The 20,692-nt window shown below is 41.8% G+C and overlaps 2 protein-coding genes across 3 annotated transcripts; both read left to right on the top strand.

Moving 5' to 3' along the window:
- Window positions 1-9: 9 nt before the first annotated feature.
- Window positions 10-15,451, top strand: gpt (glutamic--pyruvic transaminase). Of its 2 annotated transcripts, XM_069692246.1 has the most exons (12): window positions 10-181; window positions 4,169-4,355; window positions 8,222-8,311; window positions 8,483-8,591; window positions 8,796-8,929; window positions 9,861-10,104; window positions 11,120-11,199; window positions 11,288-11,424; window positions 11,663-11,837; window positions 12,422-12,577; window positions 13,847-13,959; window positions 14,795-15,451. In XM_069692246.1, the coding sequence occupies exons 1-12, from the start codon at window positions 147-149 to the stop codon at window positions 14,883-14,885; spliced, it is 1,551 nt and encodes a 516-aa protein (XP_069548347.1). In that variant the 5' UTR covers window positions 10-146; the 3' UTR covers window positions 14,886-15,451. The 2 variants fall into 2 exon arrangements, with proteins under 2 accessions (XP_069548347.1, XP_069548346.1); XM_069692245.1 differs by lacking the exon at window positions 10-181 and having other exon boundaries at window positions 3,737-4,355.
- fuz (fuzzy planar cell polarity protein) lies at window positions 192-2,407 on the top strand. Its single transcript, XM_069692248.1, has one exon. It carries the CDS (start codon window positions 572-574, stop codon window positions 1,880-1,882), a length of 1,311 nt encoding a protein of 436 aa, XP_069548349.1. The 5' UTR covers window positions 192-571; the 3' UTR covers window positions 1,883-2,407.
- Window positions 15,452-20,692: the final 5,241 nt, after the last annotated feature.

Below are 20,692 nucleotides of genomic sequence, written 5' to 3'. Positions count from 1 at the left end.
TGCGAAAGAGCGGTTTTCCTGAAACTCCGGGGACTGAACCCAGGTCGGTCTCCGTGTCCCGCTCCTGAAGCGGCTACAACGGAGCTCGTAACTCGTAACTGCAGCTCGACCAGCCGAATGAAATCGCCCTCTCGCCAGCGTGAAGAATGAATCATGGGAGAGCGTTACTGTGGAAACGACGGTAACTTCTTTTGCTAACCATAGCATGTTAAATGCGGGGTAGCGGAACGAAAGCTTAGTGGTTATCCAACCGGGTAGTGTGTGTGTGTGTGTGTGTGTGTGTGTGTGTGTGTGTGTGTGTGTGTGTGTGTGTGTGTGTGTGTGTGTGTGTCCGGTTATGAAAGGACGGTTTTGTTGCATGGTATCTCGTCTCGTTGCTTGTGTCCCCCGGCTGAGTGATTTACGGGATGCTAACGGCTCACGCGCGCTGATGTAACAGCTAGTTCGGTGTTTGACTCCCTGATTTTCAGTTAGCTCCGCGGAAACCGTTACCACCGTTACCACCGTTACTACAGTTACCACCGTCACCACCGTTACTACAGTTACCACCGTCACCTCAGCTAACCCTACAATGATGCTCCAGGATGGGTCAACGCAGCTCCTGTGCCTCACAGCCAGCAGCGGCGTTCCTCTTTTCACACGAGGAGCCTCCAAGCAGCAGCTGCCCTTTTCCGTCATCGGCTCCCTGAACGGCGTGCACATGTTCGGAGGGGGCCAGGGAGTCGCGTTGTCCTGCTGCGAGACCGAGGGTGGAGGGAAGGTGGTGTGGCGAGTCTTCCGGGACAGCGTGATGCTCATCGCCGTGAGCGCCGGGGGCGCACGGAGCGGCGCGGGCGGCAGCAAAGAGCGGGAGGTGCGTTTGCAACGCCTCCTGGAGAACGTGTGGAACTGCATGGTGCTGGTGTTGGGGCAGGATGAGCTGGCGAACGTCAGGAACGTGGAGAGGCTGAAGAGGGACCTGAGGTCCTGCTTCAGCCTCATCGATCAGCTGCTGGAAGAGAGGCAAGAGGGCATTCTGGGGAGCCTGACACACTGCGCCGATTCGCTGCTGCCTCCGAACCCCGCTCTCCTCCAGGAGGCCGTGGACAGCTTTGCTCAGGCTGCAGACAGCGAGTTCGGGTGCCTCGTCGTCCACGGGCGGATAGCCACGGCGACCGAGAAGTGGTGGCGCCTGGCCCCGCCGGAAGTCGTCCTCCTCTCTGCTTTGATACGTTCCCTCTCCGCCTCCGGGTCGGCTTCTTGTGATTACCCAGTTTTCCTTCCTCAGGGCAGCCCCACCGTGGCCCACCGTCTGCTGCGCTTCCAGCTGCTCCCCGGGGCAGATGCGTGCGTGCTGTGCGGTCCCACTCCTTCCCTGCACGGAGCCGAGACGGGGCCGGTGGGTCGCTTCTGGTCACCCCTGGTCGAGACCCTGAGGGACTGCCTGGCTGTTGGAGAGCGCTGCTTGCCGGGATCCGTATCCCTGAGGCCTGATGTGCTGGCACTTCTCCTCATCAACCGCGAAACGCGTCGCTCGGTGTCTTGCGTCCGGACTTCCACTTGTCACTCCCACGGCGAGTCTCCTCCACTGTCCAAGGCGCGCTGCTGGGAGCTACTGAAACTCTTCTACATCTTCAGCACGTCACGCTACTTCAACCAGGAGGAGACGTCGTGCGTCTCCCCGGAGGAGAGGGCTCAGAGATGCAACACTGAAGACTTTGCCCTTGGATTCCCCCACCAGCCACAACAGTGCTATCTAGTAACAGAAGAGTGCAAAAGCTTTGGACTTCAGACACCACAGCACCAGCTCTTTCTGCTTATCTTACCTTCTGTGCCCACCTTTGCTCTGCGTACAGTGACCACACAGACTCTCTCTGATATACTCGCTGGCACAGGATTTTAATGGATTTACACCACGTGTGAATAACTATTCATCGATAATGTGAATCTACATGCCGGTGTTCTGATTTTTCTTTTTACTTTATTGATGAATGCAAACATATACGAGTACACGTTGACAAACAGATCAAGAGGCATAAAAATGTGCTTTAATTTTATGTAAAGGCAATGATTAACTGAGCACTGGGACGAGATGTTCAGTAGGAAAAATACATCACTTGTTAATTAGTTATCAGACTGTTTTTATTGGACTGCTGATCAATGCTGACGCAAATATGAAAACAAGTGATTGCACAATCGGGTCCAACCTTATAGTGGCACCAAGGCTGTTTATGTCACAACAGTAACATAATCACTAGGATTGCACTGTTACAGTATATTTAAAGATATATATATATATAATGTGAAGATGTTTCACTGGGAAAAATAAGTGCCTGCTCTCTTGTTGTATTTTGAATCATTCAAAGAAGGTGAAATTGTTTGTTCGCTCTGGTTTTAAACCTAAATATAGTTGGCTCATTGCTCTGGATCTTGGTATCATTTTATGTGATAACAACAAAGTTTTCCCACTCCTGGTTTCATTGCAGAACTCAACAACTGCATCTGCAAATGAGACGTTTAAACCGCTTAAAAAAAACAACTACGGAATGATTTCAGTATTATTTAAATTTAACCTGCTTGCCAATGAAAGTAAAAACGTTATAATGTTTATTCATATTACACATTTTCTTGATGGTTGCGTAACACAGTCAGTGAACACTGAGTACAGTCAGCTGAGTGTATTTAACAAACAAAAAAGAAAGCTAATCTAAAAACACGGGTTAAGACTTGTTATATAACTAATTTATGCACACAAAAACAACCTTTGCATTGTGTAAATAAATAAAAACGGTATTTAACAGTGTAATAATGGATGCAGTGACCAAACACACACACACACACACACACACACACTGGTATAGAAAAGCACTTCTCCTGATTGTTATCAGTGTTTTTTAATGATTTATAACTGCACTTCTGAAGTAATCTATCACTGTCTCATATTTCATTTTGAGTTTAAAACTGAAAGTCACACTGAGGATCGCTAACATCCTAATCAGCAGTTTCTAATCCTAGTTTATCATCAGATGCTCTGGTTTGAGTGTTTACTTTTTATCTTTAGTAGAGTTTTCTGACAGACACAGTCAGAGAACAGGACATGTGCTGCACTTCCTCAAAGGACTGTCCTAGTTTAACCTGCGAAATGGGTCATTTGATCTAGTTTTTATCCCTGACCTTGTCTCTGCTGCTTGACCCTGCCCCCCAAGGGCTCAGCAAACTTTGTGCTGAGCAATAGAAACTCTAAATATACCTCCGGAGATACTCCAGGAAGAGTGATTTGTTTTTTTTTTTAAATTAAAACCACTGCATGTCTGGTAGCATTTTTCACATGATTCTAATGTGACGAGTTATCACAGATCTGATCACAATCATTTGCATTAATCCCCTTCAGAATATGGAGGTAACTTAACGGCAGGAGGAACTTTGAGAATCATTTAGTTCATAAAGTCGCCCTCGGAGTCTCCTCCCGAACCGCGTGGAGCTCTCGGGACAACGAGTGAGGCGCAGTGAAGCGTGGAGCAAAGTTGGGAGCTGCACCCGCTTCGCTGGTTGTAGCTCTCAGAGCGACGTCCGTAGTCTGGAGCTGTTTGGTCTCAGTAACCGGAGAACCGACGCTGACTGACAGCCTCACGGTGCGTAGTGTAACGGCGGAAAGGGGGGGTAACAGTGGTTACACAAAGGGGGAGGGATACGATCGCTGCTGCTATGTTGTTATATGTGCACCCCCTCTCCCCCCCAAAATTAAAAAAAAAAAAAAAAACACGGACAAATTTGTATGTGGATGCAGCCAGGGTCCTGAGATCCTCTTTGGGATTATATCACGGTTGTCGCTTCACCCAATCGGCAACATTATACCACCTCTGAAAGGTGCAAAGGTCCGAGCGCTGAGTGACTTCAGGAGCGCGGAGGCTCCACTTGCACAACTTCGATTTCACTTCTCTCGGCTGCAACCTGGCGCAAGTCGCTGAGCACCGCCGAGCCGTTTAAAGTTACCCAGCTTTTTGTTGAAAGAGAGCCGCGTAATAATGTCAGCCACGCGGATGCAGTTGCTGTCACCCAGAAACGTCCGGCTTTTGAGCCGGAGGCGAAACGAATTGTTAGCGGGCAGCTGTGGGGCGCAGCGGGCCGGCGGCGGTGCCAGGGTCCGCTCACTGATCTCTCCCCCTCTGTCCTCCTCCTCTCCCGGCAGAGCACTATCGAGTCTGAGTGCAACGCGGCGTGGGCTTCCCAAAGAGAAAATGTCCGAGAACGGAATGATGTCCCGGGCCAAGGTGCTGACCATCGACAACATGAACCCCACGGTGAAGAAAGTGGAGTACGCCGTGCGGGGGCCCATCGTGCAGCGAGCTGTGGAGCTGGAGAGGGAGCTCTCAGAGGTTCGTACTACGGGCCGTCTGATCTCAGTGTTTACACCGCCTGTATCCTCCATAGACAGCACACCGTGTGTCTCATCGCTCCCTCTCATCTGTGCAACTAAAACGCATGTTGTATTTATTTGTGATTTGTTGCCGGGCAAAATTGTACAAGTCTGGCATACTCTCATATATGTGCTCATTTTAATCTCATGGAACTGTAAATGTTAATTTGTCTTTACAAAAATTCCCATGACATCACAGATTTAAATCAGTTAAAGAGGGTCAGTAATTGTTATTTACTGCTGATGAAGAAGATATGTTTTTTTGTGTGTGTGTGCCTGTAAGTATAGATGAAGTCAGCATCTTTATTAGCTGTTACTGCAGATCAGCAGGTTTCCATTCCTCGATTTAGTCTCACATCACCATCGAAACTTTATCCCAAAGAGAACACTGTTTGTTGTGACTGCTCACACACCCTTTTATCAAAGTCCATCCGTTAGTTACTAAATCCTGAGGTTTATCATGTCAGACAGTTTGATCCGGTGGATGTGCCATTCTGTCACATATCACTTGTTTTTGTTTCACTCTGTTGCTCACTGTTAATTTCTAAGCCAGTCTTGTTGTGCTTTGGTTGTTTTTGACCCCGTCCTGTTTCTGGTGGTGAATATTCAGATTTTGGTTTTTGTTTTTTTTCCACTTTTGTCTATTTAATTAATGTTCCTCTTAAGAGCAAAGAGACTGCAGCATGTATAAAAAATAGAGCTCTGAACCCTGTTTCCAACATTTAAATACAAAATTTAAATCAGTAATCGAAATTACTTTTAATTGGCCACATTATAGACTCTTTCAGTTTTATTGACACTATAAATATTGACCATTTGGGAGTATTTTCTTTTCGCTGCTCAATCTCTTCCTCTCTCACTGTTTGTGGTGATGTGGCAACCAGCTGTTAGTGTACCGAGTGCAGTCTGGTGTGAAGACTGTCCTCTTTTGAGTGCTTTGCTCAGGAAGGAACGAGTATGCGAACAGGTTCTTGCACAGGTGAAAGGCACGGCGGTGTGAGCCAGCTGGGGACTGTAATGACAGTAACCTTTTAACCAGATGGTTCACGGGGCCCCAAATATTTTATGTTCTGTTCACTCTGACTGATGCTTATCCACAGCTGATCCCTCTCTTCATATGGGATTTATTCTGTTTCCTTCCAGTTCATTTACTTTATTCTTAATTCTACATGAGTTTGATCAGGTGTTATCGAATTGTTATTAAGATGCTCAAAAAGCAGAAGAGATTGCAGTTGGATTCAGCTGGTTAAAACCAAAACAGGATTTTCTACAGCTGATAACAAACTATTTATCACATTTGTATCTAGGGCAGATGAAATGCAGCCGTTTACTGTCCCTTTCACCGTCTTTTCAAAAGTTAAGCAGCCAGCCAAAACGCAGAAATGTGCCGCAAGTAATTACCCACTGTCCTCGCTCACATTATTCAACACTTTTCAGAAGCACTGAACTCTAAAAATGTTTCATTGTCGCGCTAAGTTTCGGTATGACATACTCCTCTTTGTTTTGTTAAGGAACCACAGTATTGTACTTTTTTCAAACTACGGTTTGGATGGTGTTGGATTACTTTGGGAAATAGGTCGCAGTGCTATTCTCTCTTACACACACACACACACACACACACACACACACACACACACACACACACACACACACACACACACACACACAGGCAGGCAGAAGAAGGCACACTGTGATCCCCTACTCCTGTACTCAGAGCACTGATAAAGACTTCACATGCAGTCATTACATTGGAGTCTTTGTTTATTCCTAATGAGAAGCTAGCTGATGGTGAATGGGGACCTTTTGAGAGTGTTGCCATGGGGACAGGGAAACAAAGCGTTTCCTTCGGGCAGATTCTTTCCACTTGTTGTACCAGAAAAAAAAGAAATATAAAAACATTTCAAATGTTTTCCATTGTAGAAGCTGTGATGGGTTTGTATTTCAGACACACTGATTTCACTGGTGGGTGTGTTTGGCATCAATACTGAGAACCTATTGGAGCGCAACTTAGCCGAACAGACCAAAGAAACTTCAATTATACAAAGTGCGAAGTGAATTTTTAAAATCGTAGTTTATGATCAGAGGTTTTGCTGTTTTATGTCACTGATCAAACAATTGAGTGATAAAACCCTGCAGGAAAAAGAAAGACTGCCGGTTCTGCTGGAACTTCGGCATTGTCTGCTGGACTGTTTTATCGGGCATGGCGGACAAAAAGCAAAGGAATTCAAGTCGGTTCAAAGGAGCAGATGTCAGCTTGTCTATAAAAGATCCCCATCATGAATGGGTGGTTTCTTTAACCCAGGGGTTGTTATTCACGCTCTATAATGTTATTGGCTCAGCCTGAGAGACGCCTCTTGTGCGTGACCAATGAGAGCCAGAGACTCAAGTTTCCTAAAAATTGAACTGGACTGGTTAAATCAAACTAACAAGGCTGTTTGGATTCCTGCAGGGCATCAGTGTGAGCTTCCACGTGTGGCTTTTCTGCAGCATCACGCTGTTCCCAACACGCGGTGTTAACGCACGCACGTGTGTGTTTGTGTGTGTGCTTGTGTTTGTGCTTGTGCGCGCGTCTGCTTGCGTTTCTGTTTATCCGATGTCAGTGGTCTCAGCTGCTTAAGAGATTATCTTTTCAAAAGTATCATCTCATTGGCCTGAAAGACAGTAAATTAATACCTTTACTTAGATCATGTATTTCTGGCATTTTGCTCACTGCTGCTTCAGATCATACATTCTGTTCTTTTATCTGTTTACACCAAGCGGGTGAAAAGCCTCTGTGTAATGTATGTCTCTGTGTTTGTGTGTCAGAAGGTTAAGGTTATTATTAGTCTGATAAGGAGGTTTGTTCAGGTTGAAACTTTGTCCCCGTGTTTATCTGGATCAGGGCTTCCCTGACATCCCTAGTAAACCCAGTTCTCTATGTAGAGTAGACCTACATTTGTCTAAACATTTCACTTAGAAAATATTTTATTTCCATGTTGATCAGTAACATGGAAATAAAAGTTTTTTGTTTTTTTTATAAGCTGTTATTTTTTCCCTCTCATCAAAACATAACGTGTTTTGAATGCATTCCTTCCTCATAAAACATTTCTTGCTCTTTGGGAGCATTTGAGATCTGCCTTGTTTAGGTCAACACTTTCTTGCCCTCATTGTTCTCTGCCTTTGCGGATGCATTGCTATGTTTTTGTTCATGTGTCCTTGTGTGCAAAAAAAAAAAGAAGAAGCAAAACAGGAAACCACTCTAAAAAAAAAAACTTAGTTCTGGTAAGAACTACTGACCGACTCACTTAAATGAAAGTTGACCTAAATCTAGAAAAAAAAAACTATCACCTGCTTTAAAGTGCTGTATAGGTTCTCTGTTGGCTAATGTAACTATGCCTCCAAACGCAGCAGAATAGCTGTTGCATCACTTGATGATTTTTGAATTGTAACCTTTACTCCATTTCTTTATACACTCCAGCCGCAGGAAAGTTATTGGTCCGGTCCAACCAATAAGCAATAATCCATTGCGAGTGGTTATGAGTAAACAACCGACCCATTGTATTTTCAGCTGCTGGACTCTCAGCCTCTTTGCATACATGTTTATAGAACAGCTGTGCAAGTGTGAAAATGTGTGCAGGCGAAGGGTCAAAGTTCTTTAGCTGCAGTGGGGCTTCTGAGCTGACCCCATGCATATATATATATATAGTATATATACAATATATATATATATATATATATATGTATTATTTATTTTTTACACTGTATATAGTGTAAAAAAAAAAATTAATGGTTGACTTTTTTTCACATTTTTCTTACATTTCTGTACGTTGTGTTTCTATTTGGCAGGGAATGAAGAAGCCCTTTGCTGAGGTCATCAAGGCCAACATCGGTGACGCTCATGCTATGGGCCAGCAGCCAATCACTTTCTTCCGACAGGTCTGCGCCTAAATCCTTCCCCCAACCTCTAAATATAGCAACTCCTTTCTGTCTCCCTAATGTGAAGATGATTTTTTTTCCCCCTCCTTAAACAAGTAGATGTCTCTGATCTGTGTAGTAATCAGTGGTGGATTTTACACTCCCATGCTCACACACCTCTTTTGTTTCAAGGTGTTGGCGCTGTGCTCCTATCCCGAACTGTTGAGTGACAGCACATTCCCAGAGGATGCCAAAAGTAGAGCATGCCGCATTCTGCAGTCTTGCGGAGGGAACAGTATGGGTGTGTATGGGTGTGATTTAAAAAAAAAAAAAAAAAAATTCTGCAACCACAATAATCTTCATTTAAGCGTGGTTGCTAATTATCACCTTCAGTGTCTTTATACGCCCACTGAGGGATATATGTGTTTTTCTGGTGGTGCTTTGTTGTGTCGAAGCTTTACGTTGCCGTAACATCTTGTATTGTCTCCTTCTGAATCTCCCTCAGGTTCCTACAGTGCCAGTCAAGGCATCGACTCTGTGCGTCAGGATGTGGCCCGTTACATCGAGCGACGGGATGGCGGTGTGCCCTGCGACTCAAACAACATTTACCTCACCACGGGGGCCAGTGACGGCATCGTGGTACGACACGCTTCTCATCTAGACTTTGTGTCTCCACTGTGCTTTTAACCATGCGTGTTTGTTTTCCAAAAAAGTAACGAGGAAAATGTGAATTTCCAGTAACAATAGGGGAAGTTACCTGGTTTTAGTAAATAAATCTACATTTATCAACAATAAACGGACTAATTCAACTTTTTAAAGTTGAACCTTCATCAGTGATTCCTCTTTTAAAAGACACATAATACAAGCAGCAACTCGATGATGGAGCACAAAAGTAATATGATGTATTCAAGGTTAACCAGAGTATTCATTTAGAATTAGAAATTAGATCAAGGTGGGTGTTTCCCCCTTGCATCAACATGTGACACGTAAGATCGGCTCACGAGCTTTAAGCCGTGTTCCCACCTGATGTTACATGCATCTCGACTGACTACTTGGAAACGGGGTAAAAGATGCCAGAAAGTACCTTCTCATGACCCCTTTTGTAGGTTGTCTTTGAGCTGTCTGTGTGTTTAAGAGTTATGTTTCCTTCTTATATTGTTTTTCATGAAAAAAAAAAAAATGAAAAAAAGTTTAGAATCACAAGACAACAGTAATGTTTTTGTTTTGTAAATGTTTTGTCAGTTGTATGTTGTTGATCACATTCTTCAAGATCCTCTTAAGGGTCATAACCCACCGTGTATAATGTTTTTATTAAAAAGAGGACTTACTGTATGCTGAGGACTTCATGCCATAATGCAGCAGCAGAACATCCACATTAAATAAATGTGCTAATAGTCGACCTTTTATGGTATATAACATACTGTATATGTGTATGCATATTTAAGTGGGAAGCTGCTACGGTATAATTCTTAAAATATGTTTGTGTTTATGTATAGTAGGTAGTAACATGGTTGAATTGACAAACAGTATGTCTCATGTATTGTTTGGCCTCCCTGTCCTGCCCTCTCAGACCATGCTGAAGCTGCTGGTGTGCGGCGAAGGTGAGGACAGTACAGGCGTCATGATCTCCATACCTCAGTATCCCCTGTATTCGGCTGCCCTGGCTGAACTCGCCGCTGTGCAGATCAACTATTACCTAAATGAGGAGAACTGCTGGAGTATGGACATCAGTGAGCTGCAGCGCGCCCTGGATGAGGCCAGACACTACTGCAACCCCCGAGCCCTGTGCATCATCAACCCTGGAAACCCCACTGGTACACTTTTTGGTTTTCAATCAAAATCATTCCTTTTATGGCTGTTGTTATGATTATTATTAGTGACCAGTAAATCATCTTCAGAATTCTTTACAATCAAGTAGCGTCCATTACAGTGAATAGGCAGAAGATCATAAAAACCAGGATGGAAATTATTTTAATTCATATGTAACAAATGAGGTGAAGGTGTCACATGAGGCTTGGAATCTATTTGCAGTATTTAATGTGTGGGCTATATTTTTTTCTTTGTTATTTCAACACATATGTGTGACATGATGTATTAATTATTTAGCAGTTGAGCCTGAAAGTTTAATTTCTGCCCTTGGAAACCATAGTTTGATCAAATAAAATCTTAACTCGAGGTCTATTTATTAGCTTTTACTGGAGCTTTCAGTTGTATCTTGTGGTCTTCCTCAGCAGATGGAGTTTGTTGTGTTGTGTTGAAGCTCAGTTGTCGTCACAGGACCTGATGACAGCTGAGTTTATTGTCTGACAACTGATCAAACTCTCAGTCTGCTGAAGAGACCATAAGGTGTGGATGAAAGCCATGGAAAACATAGTAATTTACTTCTTTTTTTTTTTTTTTTTACAAAGTAAGCACTTGTTTTAGCAGACACATCTTCAGTTACCTCACAGATTATTTGTGTTCTGTTGTCCCTCTCTTTGCATATTTTATAGATTATTTTGAAGGTATATTACTTTCATGAGCGAATTAACAAAGGTGGAGACAGAACACATGAAATGAACACGCACAGAAATGAAGCGTGACATGCAACAAATGTTGCCTGGCCAGCGAGTCCAACGGGACGTTGTGGCTGTATGGCGTACACCCTAAACCACAAGGCCCACCAAGACACCCTCGGATTAAAATGTTTAATATTAAGCCATTTATGCACAAGATGTCCACATATGTCTCCTCCCAAGTAGAATTCATTTTCTGCACTGCTAGAAGAAGACCCACTAGATGGCAGCAAAACAACATACCTGTCTCTATAATGAGCGTCCTTTTTCACAGGTCAGGTTCAGAGCAGACAGTGCATCGAGAATGTAATCCGATTTGCAGCAAGGGAACGTCTCTTGCTGATGGCTGATGAGGTAGTGTCTCTGCTTCTCTTTAGACATCTACCCGCTTCATGCTCCTTCTTCACCCTGTAATATTTGTCATTCTGTCCCCATCTGCCAGGTGTACCAGGATAACGTGTATGCTGACGGTTGCCAGTTCCACTCTTTTAAGAAGGTTCTGTTTGAGATGGGGCCGGAGTACTCGCAGACAGTGGAACTGGTATCTTTCCACTCCACCTCCAAGTGTTACATGGGAGAGTAAGTCATCTCATTTTCATGCTGGGGATAAGTCCATCAGACCTTGTTGAAATGGTCATAACCACATGGTTGTTGCTTGAATTATTGGAAGCGGGAATTTGATCTCATCTACTCAGTTCACAGAAAGAAAAACCCTCATAGAATACAGTACAGCTTATTAGCTTGTACTTCTGTCTTATTTGTTTTATATTTTTCTGTAATTCTTTCTGTCTTTGTCACATCCTAATCTTCCTCTCAGGTGTGGTTTCCGTGGAGGCTACATGGAGATCATCAACATGGACGATGAGGTGAAGGCCCAGCTGACCAAGCTTGTGTCGGTCCGTCTGTGCCCTCCTGTTCCCGGACAGGCTCTGATGGACCTGGTGGTCAACCCTCCGCAGCCTGGGGAGCCTTCATATGACAGATTTATCAAGGTACACGGTCTACAGTACATCCTACTGTACAACAGTCACAGTAGTGTGTACAGTTATCCATAATACACAGATATACTGTATCTCTTCTACAGCAGTGTCATTACACATTCCCAATGCAAAATGCTGTCAGTACATTGCTGGATTTGACCTAGTAATTTGTTTGGTGTTGCTTTAATTTGCTATTTTGAGTTTTCTCTTTAATGTAAACACACACTCAATCTTACGTGCTGTACAATATCTGGCGTGGCCATTCCTCTGTCATGTGGAGCTCAAAGACGTCACGAGAAATTCAAGCAAAAACTTAGGAAAGGCTGGACACATTGGATCATCCAATAAAATAAGGCCGTGGTTCACTTAATGGTACAAAACCAAACTCTTTGCAGACCTGGTCATTTGAAAACACTGCTTTAGATTTTATCATTGAACTCGACAATACAGGGGATAGCTACACCGGATCATTATTTTAGAACAGTCAATCAAAGCATCATAAATGTTGTGTTTCCTGATTCTAGTGAGATCTCTCTTTTGTTTGCATGCTTTTTATTGTGTGTATTTTCTTTTCTTACTGTCTCCCACATATGCAGGAACGCACAGCCACATTAAGTGCCTTAGCAGAAAAGGCTAAACTTACAGAGCAGGTTCTCAATACAGTCCAAGGCATCACCTGCAATCCTGTTCAGGGCGCAATGTACTCCTTCCCTCGCATAACCATCCCTGAAAAGGCTGTCAAAGAGGCCACGGTCAGTCCTGAATCTTCTTTTATAAATGTTTCAGTGATTCAAGTTACACTGTATTACTGTTACAAGGTAATTACGTTGATCAGAAGCAACAAAAAAGACAGGAATAAAATGAATCATGCAGTTATACAAGAATTCCTTCTCAACACACTCTAATGTCCTTCTTATTATTTGGCCCACTTATTATTGCTTTAATCATGATATCTTTCCATGACCTCAACCTTTGTACTAACACCTGTGTTTGACCCCACACGATCCATATTAGGACTTGAATTAAACACAGCACCGGAGTTACAGCACTGTGTTGGACTAACAGACTCTTTAGACAAGTTCAGTACATTGTGCGTCCACCACCCTGTTTGCTAAAGAGAACAAACGATTTCCAATAGCTCGTAGTTTCTATTCTGTCCCACGCCTGACTGCTCTGTAGGAATTTCATGGAGGTCTGAGCCACTGAAAATCTGATTAGCTTTACAGAGGATAAGGTCAGAGAAAAGCTGACCTACTGACGCCTGATCAATCCAAGTGACTCTGATCACCATCTTGATCTTGCAGTCGTAGCTTTACCCCCCAAAACACCAACACACACAAAGAAAGATCTCTTTTATGTCAACATGGTCATAGTTTAAATTTAAACATAGTTGCTCATTGCAACCTGTCGAGCTTGTCTTGATTTTTAATACTCAGCGGATTCTAAGGTTGAGACATAAAAAACAGTTCAGAATACTTTGATGAAAGCTTTTAATTTAGAGGAAATTAGATTTACGATTTATGTTCCTCGTACGTTTTTGTTTTATTCTCATCAATCCTTAAGTTACGTTTACACTGCTTAAGAACATGTCTTTTTTACGTTAACTAGGGGGCCTCGAACAAAATAACGGTGTAGGACAGCAGAAAAAAATGAGTTAAAGAGGTTTTAGAAGGTTTTGCAGGACAAAAGAACAGTCAAATTGTAATTCATCTTTTCTTTGCTTTGAATAGATTTTATTTCATTTGGAAATCCTAAATTTGTTTGGTCAAATCAAAAATTGAATTCAGATGAAGGCTAATAATAAAGTAATGCAATGTGTCAAAATCTCTTTTATTATGAACCATCTCTACCAAAAGCTGTTTTATTTTTTAAAACAGTTTTATCCATAATAGACATAGTTTTTAATAACTACACTTATCAAAAAAGAAGTTGCTCGATTTCTGGTCGATTACTTACTTTAGAAATAGTCCCAACTACCAGAATATCAAACTTCATGTAATGTTTCTTTTTCTCTGTGTTAGGAAAAAGGACAACTGCCAGATATGTTTTACTGCATGAAGATGCTGGAGGAGACGGGAATCTGCCTCGTACCTGGAAGTGGTTTTGGACAGAAGGATGGAACCTACCACTTCAGGTACAGAGCGCTTCTGAGGCTGCAGCTAACTATTATACTGCTCGTTCATTAATCTACTAGTTATATTCTCAACGAAACAACGAATTGATCAATAAAATATCAGAATAGTAGAAAAACAAATGCCCATTAAAAACAATTTCTGTCCAACCAACAGTCAAAGATATTGAGTTATTCAGTCGAAGTTTTGTTAACTTACAAGGCAGCTGGATTCGTAAGATCACAAAATGAGGCGAGAATTCCTTTTGTTAGCCTTCAAGTTATGCGTTTGTGTCCAGCAGTGGTTTGGAACAATCTTATGAGGACCTATTGGCAGCTACGGATGTGGTTCAGGTGCGATGACAGCGAGAAGCGACCGATCGTTCAAAAACAACAACGATACACAGCGATAGACAGATGGTTTGTCGGTTGGTTGGTCTGAAAGTTTTTGCCCTTTACAAACAGTTCTCAAGGGCAATTTCTCAGATGGTTCGGTGAAACAAACCATCTGGTGCGTCAGGTTAGAAGTTTTGGCAATGTTGTATTCAAATGACACCATTTATATCAACCAGTGGAGGCTTAAAAGGTTGGCTTTTTCTGCAGTGCTACTGTTTTAGACTGCTACAGTTTTTGCTCGGTGTACCTAAGCTGGTTGGTTTGTTATTAATTAAAAGCTTGTTACTATTTTTAAGAGAGAAATTACACATTATCCCTTTTGCAGTCGCTTTAGTTATTAGTTATAATAAAATAATTCTTTGGCGATTTTTCAAAGTCCATATTAACCTTTAACTGTTAGCCAAAGCTGTTGTTAACTCACTCTGGATCGTTTTTGTCTTTCCTTTCTTGCCCTCTCAACCAGAATGACCATCTTGCCACCGACAGAAAAGCTGAAGATCTTGCTGAACAAAGTCCAGGAGTTTCACCAGAAATTCACCGAACAGTATTCTTAAATGTCCAATTCCATTTTCCCCTCCATCACAAATGGAGGAGCTTGCCAACTATAACAAAAGGTATCAGCCAATCAGAATTCATCTGTCACTAATAAGTGCCTTCTCTCCGGTGGCTCTGGTGGTCTCTGTGATGACGCACTTCGGCCTCTATAGCCATCACATCTGGACTCACTCATGGACCTTACTCACAAGACACTGTTATGTGTCACAAAACAAACCCAAACTGGATATGAATTTAAGTCGGAGACCTGTGTCAGTTATGGTGCAAAAAATATGGCTTCGTCTGTTGTCTTTGTTATTTCACTTCTGAGAGATGGATATACTGTAGGTCTGTTTAATTTGTGAGCTTGCATAGCATAGCTACATGAATGCCAAACTTAAAAAAAAGAAGGTCCGACTGAAGAAAAGAATTATGCTGCTTTTAAGCCGTGAATACTTGTATAACTGGTTAAAATATTCCATTCCTGCAGGCTGTACTTGACAGAGGGAATATACTGAAAAAGGTCCTTATGCATGATGATTCAGCAAGAAATCATTTTGTAGTCAGAATAAATGTAATAGTCTTATGTTTTGTCTCATTATTTTGGAGAGTTTTCAGAGCCTTTTAAACTTAATAATAACAGAAATAATTTTTCTCTTTTTCCTGGCAATACTGTTATGGCACTGTGGCCTCTCTTTACACCACATGTTTCCACTGTTTTTTTTTTTTTAATGTCACAGAAAGAAAATGGTCTAAAACAAATACATTTTCACCAGTTGTGATATGTTTGTCAACATTAGCCTCTGTGGCTTCTAGACGCTGTCCACATTGCTGTTGCCTAGCAACAGTGTTCTTTGACTTAACCACCTGAACGCCAAGCATACGGTGCACACGACTTCCAATGCCATAACCACTAGCGCACAAGGTCCATTTGAAGGCAGCACATGTAGCGATAGCTTATAAAGGTAACCAAATGTATGTTACCGACATATGTTAAGTTAGCTGCTTGTTGATATGCAGTTCAGAGCAGTTAGCATAGCTGTATGTGACTAGCTCAAATAGCTCGGCATCTAGCCATCTACGAGAGGTCATTTTATGTAGCAAACAAACCAGACACCAGTATTTGTTTGGACAAGCTCTTTAGTGCACAGATCTTTAGTGCTGCTAATGACAACACAAACCGTACTGAAAAATATACCCCATGGCGTTCATGTATATATATATATTTGCTATAGTTGTTTTCTTGCTATTACGGTCTTAGCGTAAACTATTGGCTTAACCGATCACTTTGTTTTTGTCAATCCACTACTTGGTCCATACAATTTAACTTTACAGTCATAAGTTATAAGTGGTAAAAAGCCAACTACTAACAAACGACAGACAAGAATAGGCAAAATTGGAAGAAACTGCTGAACCTCTGAGAGCTGGACTGAGTGCACACTGCCTGGACAGTGACTTACTATCACCGCTTAACATATAAAGTGATATTACGAGATATAATTAAAATCTTACATACTGCACCTTTAAGGCAAGCTTCAATAATGATTATTCTTTTTGTTTTAGACCACATGGGGGCAGCCAAACAAGCTGAAAACTAATTTAAGAACTGACATCACCTTATATAGTTGTGGTAAACACGTACTCACACATCCATCAATCATAAAGCAACATCAGCATTCACTTTTAGTTGTGTTTCTGGCCACCTCGTGAATGTAATTCTAATATCTTCTCTCCTTTTAGCTTTGCTCTGGCCTTTTTTGACATCTTAGAAAAACACCTTGATCTTTAGCTATTAATCTTTTCTCTTTGTTAATCAGCAATTTGCCAACATTGTCTGCTCCTTAAACGTTCTGGGCAGGAGGTGTTAAAAGTGACTGGAGAGGAGGTTGATGCAAAGAGAGTAGCAGAAAAAGGTCCTAAAATCCACAGAGTTGAGTTATCATAATAATAATGTCATTCATAGCAAGCTACCTCAAACTGTCAATAGATCCATTGCTCATATAAAAATATTGACTTGTGCAGCTTTAAAATAAACAAAACAAAACAAAAATAGAATAAATTTCAACCAGTGGCCGCAGTGGCCCCTTTAAGCAAACCAGATCTAATCCTCAACTGGAAATTGTGGATTGTTGAGTTTTTACTAAACACATTATAAGCCCAGTAATGAAGAAAACGTCTATTATAAAGGAGAGTGAAGTTGAGGCGAGAGCTGTCTGCACTGCTGAAACTCACCTCTAATAATGTTGGTCAGTTGTTTCCATGTGTAGATCCCACACCTCTTATTGTCTCCATTAATCTGTCATCTGTATTATTGCCTAGTGTGCAGTTTTAGAGCAAGTTGGGATGATGGATGGTTCTGCAGGTTTGCGTGTGGTGTGTGTGTGTGTGTGTGTGTGTAAGACGGAGATTGAGAGACGATGTAGAGTGTGTGTTAAAAGTGAAGCTTGTAGTTTGAAGGGGTTTTCTGCTCTCTTCCTCTCTGCTCTCCACGGCGGCTGTCAGCTTTAATTATCTTTGACAAAGGGCCTCCTGAATCCTAATTATACCGAGCTTTGTCTTCTCATGGAGCCCTTCACAATTCACTCCAGCTGCTTGACGCACTCAACACGTTCCAGTCCTCTTCACCTAAAATTAATTGGGAGCGTTTGCAGTTTTTCTCTCATCTCCTGACATCTTTTGGGAATCAAAGGTCATCATTAGTTCGGGCGAGGATGTAGGGCGACAAGGAGACAGTCGTGCATCAGACGTCAGCGCTGTCATGCAGCTGTCCTGGTTTTGACAATGACCAGTCTTTATTCACTGTGTACATTCTTATACCAGGAGATACACATGACTGATCGGAACAGCTTATTAAGACTGTTTGTGGATTAAATATCGCATTGGGCTCATTATTCTGTGTGTGGACATAAGAGCCGGTGTCTGGCCAAAGTGTTAACTTTGGATGGCATTTAGCACAGAAATAAAAGGTGATAACGCGAAGAAATGTCCCATTAAAGGCCTTCAATATACCTTCACACATAATTATTTAACTGTTATAGAAATACTGTGGTATGAAATACAACTTTAACAGATTATTTTTTTTTTGGGGGGGGGGGGGGGAGGCCAGCAACAATCTTAAAATACTGTATTTTCACCACATGTCGTTGGGAAGTTTTTATTGTACTGTGAAACTTTAGCTGCTATAAACTAAACTGCGTTCATTTCCAAACTTTAGAATTTGGTACTCTGGTAAAGTGGAATTGCGGAGCTACAGCTGTAAATTTAAATATACGTTTTGTTTTTTTAAAGTTAAAAATGAGGAAAAATAAATTAAGAAATAAAAATGTTATCAGATTGGTTGGAGTGAGCCAAGAACAGAGCAGGGGACTGCCTTGATGGGGGCAAGTTGTTCCAACCATGTACTACTATATACAAAACCAAATTTCGTTAGTGCTTTGCTATGATGGACATGGCGTGACGCCACCCTACCTCATAATTACAGGCAAATTTTGTTTTCAAATTTAAATGCATTTTTTGGGGGGGGACTTGGAAAAGTTGGAGTGCACTAGTTTGAGCAAGTTCAAAGGCTTATAGTGCTGGTGAGACAACGAGACAAATCAAGAAGTGCGGCTGGAGTAACAGATTATGTTTTACAGGTTTATCAGATACTAAAACACGACACCGAAATTTGTAAGACTCAGACAGCCTTCTGGACAGCTTTCACACCAGCAACTGTTTTCTCTTTCATTATGATTACTGACAAGTAAACAGCAGAGATGTGCAGTTCATATTTTACAAATATTGTGCACTTACTTAGGACTGGCCAATGCCGTCCTTTTCTGAGTGACGTGATGTGTGGAAGATCCTCATATAAAAATACATATTAGCGCAGATTCAAAATCCAATTTAATTTAAGGAAGCTGAAAGAGATAGTTTTACTTTTCCTTGTTGCATTATTTATTGTCTGAATGAGTTTGAGAGTTGACCACGTCAGATGGATTTGCACTGTGCAGTGACAGGTAAGCTGTGCCTGTTTTTTCTTATATTTGTTCATTCACTCCCGTTTATTGTTTTGTAAACTCAGCCGCGATGTTTCTGGCATCATAGAAGTTTTTTTTTAAAGAACCTTACGTATTCCAAAACACTAAATTATCCAGGTCTGCTTTTATTCTCATGTTATCATCATGCTGCAATTAGCATGTGCTGACAATGGAACTGATGCATTGTGGGAAGTGTAAACGAGTGAACAATCAGCATCTCCAATCATCAGCTGCATTGTTTTCTTGAAGGTAGGACATGTGGTTAGTACTCATGGTTAAGCTAAACTCGGGCTGTTGCAATCACTATTTTGAACAGAATAATTTGCGTGTAGCTGTGGTATAATTGCAGATTTGAGGAAATAAAGACTTCTGCTTCTCCTTCATGTGTTCATTTGTAGTTGTGTCTGAATGTGAACTTGATTCATGTCCAAATGACAGTTAGATTGAGTTAAAGTATATTTTGTTTTACTTTTTGTAGCCAACTTTCTTTTTCTTCTTTCTTTTTTTTTTTTTGCATGTCTAAAATTATTTCCATTTACCTTTTGACACACTACTTGGTCCATGTTTATTTCTTTATTCGAAGGTGCAAAATGATGTCACTGTAGCATCCAGTCTGCCCCCAGTACAGCATTGGAGGAAGTTGGGCATTCTAACTTCCTGTTATGATGAGAGGAACCATAGATATGGCTGCATCGGTCACTTCCACACGTGCTGAGATACGTCGACGCGTCCGCCGTATTGGTCCGGGCAAGAACGGGCTGTCATCACATACAATTGAATGGGGGAGCTGGAGTTTTCCAGATAAAACAACATTATAACATTTCCAATTCCCAAGTAGTTGTATTTGTATTACAATGTTGTTGTTGTTTTTTTTTTATCAACGTGGAGTTCAAATTAAAGTTTTCCCTCCAGTTGCTTAGAATCTTCAATTACACTATGATCTCAAGTAGACACTCGAGAGAGGAGTGTGTATTAACATTAGGCTTACATGAAATTATTTACTGATATGGTGGGAAAGCTTCATTGTCATAAGGATTGTAAGAACTCAGATTCTGAGAACTCCGATAAGTCGGTCTGACGTCACTTGACACGGCAACGTTTGTGGTGAAAGGAAGAGATGCACTTGCTCAACGCTAAGATAAGTCATATTATGGTTAATTTAGGTCGTGCTAATTAGAGCAGGGTGTTGTGCCGGTAAACAAATACGAATTACTACGTTGACGGACAACGTAAAGTGTTAACGGCCCTCCCACACGGCCGTTATACTTCGTTGGCGTGAGTTTGCTGGCTGTTTTAGACGTTATTCGCTCAAAATAGATAACTGGACTGGACGCTGGTGACTCACTATTGCCTCTTAATGTACAAAATGGAATTACAAATCGGGACATAGTTTTTAAATACAATCGAATAAAAAAAAATAAAAAAATGTATCACATGGTGAAAGTTAATTGTCAGGTCCTTTCTGAAGTAAAGGCTAAATTAAGGTTACCACAGAAACAAAACACCTCTACAAAAACGGTTAAGAAATGTTAAGGAGTCAATCACACTTTCACATGACCCACTCGGGTTAGCGAATGGAGAAGGGCAGATTTGTGGAAAAAAAAAAAAAAAATTAAGCTGGAAAGAGAAAACAGAGAGGGATGGGGTGATACAGAGATTGGGTGATAAATCTTGTTCTGATCAGGTTTCTCTGGTGCCATCACACCTCAGTCTCTTTCTCGGGGTAATTAATCAATTCCAGACTGGAGCCATTGATCGGCTTCTCGTAGCCCTCGGTATGTTTACACTCCTCGATTGTATTTGCCACT

This window comes from Brachyistius frenatus, unplaced genomic scaffold (genome assembly GCF_029030835.1).
Source record: "Brachyistius frenatus isolate BFR_SWC_R1_liver_20210118 unplaced genomic scaffold, ASM2903083v1 Contig_12, whole genome shotgun sequence".
NCBI lineage: Eukaryota > Metazoa > Chordata > Actinopteri > Embiotocidae > Brachyistius > Brachyistius frenatus.
This window is presented reverse-complemented; position numbering and strand designations above follow the sequence as displayed.

What these genes read in the sequence shown, in the direction of transcription:
- gpt (XM_069692245.1), top strand. Translation starts at nt 4,005, where the DNA reads ATGTCAGCCACGCGGATGCAGTTGCTGTCACCCAGAAACGTCCGGCTT. An exon ending in CAACCCTGGAAACCCCACTG is followed by an intron (nt 10,105 to 11,119) that starts GTACACTTTTTG and finishes CCTTTTTCACAG; the next exon opens with GTCAGGTTCAGAGCAGACAG. An exon ending in TCCAAGTGTTACATGGGAGA is followed by an intron (nt 11,425 to 11,662) that starts GTAAGTCATCTC and finishes TCTTCCTCTCAG; the next exon opens with GTGTGGTTTCCGTGGAGGCT.
- fuz (XM_069692248.1), top strand. Translation starts at nt 572, where the DNA reads ATGATGCTCCAGGATGGGTCAACGCAGCTCCTGTGCCTCACAGCCAGC.